General features: G+C 36.6%; 1 protein-coding gene across 1 annotated transcript; it reads left to right on the top strand.

Moving 5' to 3' along the window:
- Positions 1-1077: 1077 nt before the first annotated feature.
- LOC132161597 (purple acid phosphatase 22) lies at positions 1078-5956 on the top strand. The gene is made up of 5 exons (XM_059571753.2): positions 1078-1236; positions 1324-1615; positions 3686-4251; positions 4829-4917; positions 5482-5956. The coding sequence occupies exons 1-5, from the start codon at positions 1078-1080 to the stop codon at positions 5702-5704; spliced, it is 1329 nt and encodes a 442-aa protein (XP_059427736.2). The 3' UTR covers positions 5705-5956.
- Positions 5957-6924: the final 968 nt, after the last annotated feature.

Below are 6924 nucleotides of genomic sequence, written 5' to 3'. Positions count from 1 at the left end.
CAATGCCTCCATTGGTGGAAATTATGGAATTGGGTCTCCCTTTGGGGTGGCTGCCAGCCACTCCAAGTATTTACATTTAAAAAAAAAAAAAAAAAACTTAATTATTTTTATTTTATTATTATTATTATTATTTTGTTTATATTTGGTATGATCAAGTGTGACTATATCTTTGTTTTAAGTTTAAGTCTAATAAAATTGGCTGATGTGTCAATTTTTTATTAGTGGCTCAAAATTCACCTTTAGTGCAACCTCCACACCAAAGATGCTCTCCATATATATATATATGATATGACTCTCAAGGAAATAGAGAGAGATCATTTTATGATTATGATTTAATTTAATGGTATAGATAATGTCATGTGATAAATATGTTAACACATCATTCAAAATTTTTAAATACAACAACATTAAATTCTGAGCACGAAATAACTCTTCTCTAAATTACTAGAGAGATTCTTGTCCAGATAAAATGGAGAGAATTCTTGTCTAGCAATTTACTGTCTAAATTACTAGAGAGATTCACCTATTAAATTAATCAGTTTTGAACTGCTCAACTACCTATGTTGTGGGCAAGTGAATCTCATATCAATTTGGACAACAATTATGAAATAACACATACGGAATTCACTTGCCTAAATAAGTTTTGGACTGCCCAACACCTATTTGGACAGTTACGTCTCAAAAGAAATTGAACAAAATAAAAAAAAAAAAAAAAGTGAGAAAGAAAAAATAAATAAAAAGTGAGAAAATGTCTAGCATGTCATGAAGTGTTGGACGCGCGCTTTACTATTTGTGAGTCAACACTATTTTACTCTAGAAAGTAGAAACCCAGGCTGATTCAGGCCAAGCTGAGCCAAATTCAGCTAGCCGGTTGCGGAAGAAAGTGGCAACAAATTTCTGGGTGTTTATTCTTGCAAGCATATCCAAGAAGATGCCTGCCGTGGACAATTGCTTGACGCATTTCCAATCCTTTCTTTTTCTTTTTTCTTTTTTTCTCGAACCCACAAATCACACTCTTCTTATATCCCTTGCCTCTTCTCAGGGACTCCTTAATTTAGCTAATTAATTACAGCAGCAATGAAGAAAATGTGGGCCCACGTATTCCCTCTCCTCCTGACCATCTTCGTCTTCCCTCAACTCCTGCAATCACATGTACAGGACGATGATTTCTCCCGTCAACCTCCTCGGCAGATCATTCGCACCGGTCATGATCGATCTGACTCCGATCCCCAACAGGTGCGTTCCATTTTCTCCGTCTTTTTAATTTCAACCATATATGTGCGTACACGTGCCTATTATTGGCCATGTTCAATCATGTTATAGGTTCATATATCACTCGCCGGAAGAGATCACGTGAGAGTTACATGGATTACTGACGACAAACACGCACCGTCGATCGTGGAATATGGAACGGAAAATGGGAGATATGATGAGAAGGCAAGGGGCGAACACACATCGTACACTTACTTCCACTATAGCTCCGGCAAGATTCACCATGTCAGGATCGGACCATTGAAGCCCAGCACTACCTATTTCTACAAGTGTGGAGGTTCAGGCCCGGAGTTCTCCTTCAGGACACCTCCTTCCACATTTCCCGTTGAGTTTGTCGTTGTTGGTAAGTGCTGACTTTCTAATCTTTCTTTCTTTCTTTCTTTTTGAATAAGCTAATATAGTTATTTAGTTGGAAGAGAAGTACTACTGGTTCACCATTAGAATTAGAGTAATTTTAAGAGGCCTACTTGTATCCTACTAAGAATGTTGTGGTTATTAAAATTACCATTGGGCTTGTGATCGATTATTTGATCATTATTGATTTTGATCAAAATATGATTTTAATAGCCACATCATTCTTAGTAGGACATAAGTAGGCCTTCTAGAATTATTCTTAGAATTGTACCGCTTTGTTTGAGTAATTCTAGAAGTCCTTCTTGTGTCCCTCTTGAGTCCCTCCAGGAATGATGTGGCTATTAAAATCACATTTGATCAAAATCGAATAATGATCAATCACAAGCTCAATGATGATTTTAATAGGCACATCGACTTAAGAAGACACAAAAAGGACTTGTAGCATTACTCGCTTTGTTTGGTAACCGTTTCGGAAATACTTTTTTTTTTTTTTTTGTCAAAATTAAAAATACATTCTTTTAAAAACTATTACAAATAATTAAAAGTACAAAATATTTTTCAAAGAGAGCAACTTCTATAAGGGTATGGCACAAATCCACCCCTTTGTGCCCACCAATCTAGAGGTGGCACCTAAGAGCATTCCCAATGGAATAGTTAAATGTTACTTTTATTTAAAATGACTCTTTAAATGTTTAAAAAACACCCTACATTGGATTAGCCAAAAGAAAATGTAAAATAGATATTTAATTGGAAGAGCTAAAAAAAAAAGCTAAATGTAGCAGCACTTTTCAAGGGAGCTATTTTATTTTTCATTGTTTCTCTCACCTATTTTCTCTTTTTTCCAAATATTTTCCTACTTTTGCTCTGCATGTTCTATTTTTCCCAAAATTTTTCCCATTTTTCCTCTCACATGTTCTCTTTTTTCCCAAAACTTTTATTGTTTTTAATAATATTTTAATAGAATAGATAGAAATATAGTTAATCGGATGTAGAGACATTTAAAAATGGCTTAGCTAAACTAGATAAAAGTGAGTTTTAAGAAGCCATTTTACATAAAAATATGGCTCCTCCATTGGGAATGCTCTTATGCAATCATACTAAATTTAATCTTAAGCAAAAAAACACAACCACACATGATCATACCAAATATGAGAAAAAAAATAAAAAATAAATAAAAACTTAAAAAACTAATTAATTTTTTTTTAAAAAAAAAAAAAAAAGAAAAAGTAGAAGGTGTGGCTCTCGTTGGACACTCCCTCCCAAACTTGGGGTGGCCGGCAGCCACACCAAAGGGAGATGGGGTGGCTTGCCACCTCATGGGGGTGGCCGGCGAGCCACTCCGACTACATCTGGAGTGGCCGTGCGCCACCCTAGATTTGGCCGGGGTGGCCAGCGCAGCCACCTCATGGCCTAGGGGTGGCTCGTGGGGCCACGGCTTAGGGGTGGCCGTGCGCCACCCGAGATGGTCGAGGGTGGCGGTGAGCTGCACCCACCTTCCTTTGCAAACCCTCTTAATTTATTATTTTTTTAAAAAAAAATTAATTAAACCTGATATAATCAAGTGGTTTGGGTTTTTTTTTTTTTCTTTTTAATTATATGTTTCATACAGATGTCAACTCCTTATTGGTGGACACAAAGGGGTGGGATTGTGCCACACCCGTATAAAAGTTATTCTCATTTCAAAACACATCAAACAAGTACTTCAATTAATTTTCAGGCGTTGGGAGCTAACTTGTTAATTAAAAAAAATATAGATAGAGGTGATGCACCACATTATCATAGGATAGGGATTGGCTGTCCGACCACCCCTCTACAATTTGTATTTAATAATTTAGATAGAAAATTGTTGGAAACTCCAATTCTCTAACACTGGATGAGGCCTGATGTTATTAGGCTACCTGAATTTTCTCTTAAACTATCCTCCTTCGGGAAACTTAAAATGCGAGATAACATGTTCAGGTGGGTCTCATAATTTTCTCTCTCCGAATTTCATAAAAACAATTTCATTATATTTGTAATTTAGTGAAAATACTTATCACTAAATTATTTCGATTTACAGGCGATCTGGGACAGACTGAATGGACGGCATCAACCCTATCACATGTTGATAGCAGCGACTACGACGTGTTTTTGTTACCCGGAGATTTATCTTACGCTAACGGCCACCAACCTCTTTGGGACTCATTTGGACGGCTAGTTGAGCCACAGGCAAGCAGCCGCCCATGGATGGTGACAGAAGGGAACCACGAGATTGAGAACTTACCCAACTACCCCGACGGCTTCACGGCTTACAATGCTCGGTGGCTGATGCCGTACGAAGCGAGTGGATCGACCTCAAATTTATACTACTCTTTTGAAGTTGCCGGGACTCACATTATAATGTTAGGGTCTTACACGGATTTTGAGGTTGGTTCGGCTCAGTACAAGTGGCTTGAGGCAGATTTGGCTCGAGTTGATAGGAAGAAGACGCCATGGATTCTTGTGCTGTTGCATGCGCCGTGGTACAACACTAACACAGCCCATCAAGGTGAAGGAGAAGGCATGAGACAGGCAATGGAAGAGTTGTTGTATAAGGCACGGGTCGATGTGGTTTTTTCTGGGCATGTTCATGCATATGAACGATTTGTAAGTCACTCTCTCTCTCTCTCTCTGTGTGATGTATATACTTCAATCAATAGGCTAAAAATTAAGCATATGATAGTGGACAAAGATCCTGAAATTAGGCTGCCCTATGAAATTTGGGTAGCTTAAGGGAAAGGGTTGCGGGTCTTACCAGTTTCAGGAATCGCATTCTTAGGCCTTTTGCTCAAGATAGAAATTTCAATAATTTTGTTACCTAGATTACTAGCAATTAAGCAAATGTGAGAGAGTGATCCTTATAAGGTTTATTTGTTCAAACAAGTCTCGAGCTATTCACCCATCTACTGAGTCGAGTGGGTCCTATATTGGTTGATTTGGTTCTAATTTTTTTGGAATTGCATGATAAGAATCTAGGCAGAATTGTTAGGAATAACCTCACAACTCCCTATTTTAAGCTGCCTAAATTTTTGAAAATTTTTGACAATCTAATTGGAGGAATCCCAATCCCTAATAGTGTGACCTTTTTCAACTTTATATACCTGTATTTATACAAATTTTTTTTTTTTTTTATTTATTATTTTTTTTTTTTATTGATTTGGATTCTACTGTCAATGTGTTGCAGACTAGGGTTTATGATAACGAGGTTGACCCATGCGGTCCGGTGTATATTACTATTGGTGATGGAGGAAACCGCGAAGGACTTGCACTAGAGTGAGTACTCTTGAATTTCAGCTATTAATGTGACTATTGTATACGATCCTTAAACTTCATTGTTCGCCAAGTTTCATTGCCTTCAATTAATAAGGCAAAAATTTGGCCAGAGATGATCAACTTGGTGTTCAAATTAAACTGAGTCCAAGTTGATGATCTAATTCGGCTTTGATTTCAAACAAAATTGAGGTAGCTAGGTGAGACTCGTGGGTTGCCTTGGTAATCCACCTCTATGTGTCATTGTGTATTTTATTCAGATTGTGTCGAGTTATGAATATAGGACTATTTAAGTTAACTTTAATTTGTGTTAAATTCATATAGAATTAGCAAATTAAGTCAAAAATTATCAGCCCTATTCCACGGTCCACATATCGTCCTTGCCCATCCTATTGAATGGGCAACATTAGCTACTTCAAGCCCAAGAGGCAAGGCCAAGACCCTTTTTGCTTTGTTTTTTCGCTCAAGTCTCTTGACTGAATTTCTAGGCCCTAAAACTACTTTTTTCTCCCCGGCCTCTAATATTTCTCGACAATTACAAGTTATGTATGATATTGTAATGTGCAGGTATGAGGAGCCTGCTTCTCCTCTCTCGTTGTATCGGGAACCAAGCTTTGGCCATGGACGCTTGAGGATAGTCAATGAAACGCATGCATATTGGTCATGGCAACGCAACAATGACTTGGACACATTTGTGGCTGATGAAGTCTGGCTACAAAGCTTAAGCACATCTAAAGCATGCTGGGATAAGCAAGCAGCACCATCATCATTTCCTAATGATGAACTCTAAGCTCACACATACATGCATGCATGATCATTCTCCAAATCTTATTGTACAGTACGTACTTAAACTGAAGGATGAGACTCTAAATAATTTCTTCTAATTTGCGTGGATGCATGTTCCATGCCAGGTTAAGTGCTTAATTAATGTCTAAACCTTAATTAATAGCATATTCTTATTAATTCATTGTTCAGTTTCAATTGTTTATCATTGTCAGAATATAGAAAAAATATTATATATTCCATAATTAGGTTGATGCCAAATATTCTCTATTTATGGGTTGATTGTAATCAAATATTGTGATTTGATTATTATATTTGTATTTAAACATTACCCTATAAATATGGACATTTGTGTTGTAGACAAATCAAGTCAATGAGCACCGAGTACAATGTAACCCTTAGGGATATTCCGAGTAGTAAAAGTAGGTGTCTAATACCGAACCACCCGTAAATCTTTGTGTTCTTTATCTCTCTAGCTTGCTTTCACTCAAATTTCTGCATCATCATTATTTCAACTATTATTACTAGGAAGAAAATTCAAAAATGAAATTTATATAAGCAAACAATTGTAGTCAAGACATGAATGAGTACACCAACATACAGTTTATTAAAAAAAATGGGTAATTATCTTTTGCCCCCATGAACTATAGCGCCATAGCACTTTCTCCCTATAAACTACCAACTATAACTCCTGACCACATCAAATTATCATCTTATGACAAAAAACCCCATTCCGTTAGTCAAAGGGGTTAAAATTAACAGTCAACGGTCATGTGCAAATCATGTGCCATTTAAAAAAAAAAAATTCCACTTTTACCCTCACTTTAGACCAAGAAAATGACGCTTATACCCTCCTAAACATATTAACTTTATTTGTTTGAAGTGAGGGCAAAAGTGGAAGAAAAAATTTTAAAATGGCACACGATTTGCACATGACAGTTGACCATCAATTTTAACCCATTTGACTGACTGAATGAAACTTTTTGTCATAAAATGGTAGTTTGATGATGTCAGATGTCATAGTTGATAGTTCATGGGGAGAAAGTGTTAAAGCGTTGTAGTTCATGGGGCAAAAAGTAATTAAAAAAAAAAGAGTACACCAACGGTTAAGACAATTACAATTTTTAAAATTTTTTAATTTAATGATTCGAATTTCGACCATTATTCGTATTATTCGATCCAACTCACCACTACTCACATGTGTTGCATGTTGGCCATATTAAAGCA

This window comes from Corylus avellana, chromosome 10 (assembly GCF_965113065.1).
Source record: "Corylus avellana chromosome 10, dhCorAvel1.hap1.2, whole genome shotgun sequence".
Lineage (NCBI taxonomy): Eukaryota > Viridiplantae > Streptophyta > Magnoliopsida > Fagales > Betulaceae > Corylus > Corylus avellana.
The sequence above is the reverse complement of the archived record's forward strand: the minus strand, read 5'-3'. Positions and strand labels throughout refer to the sequence as shown.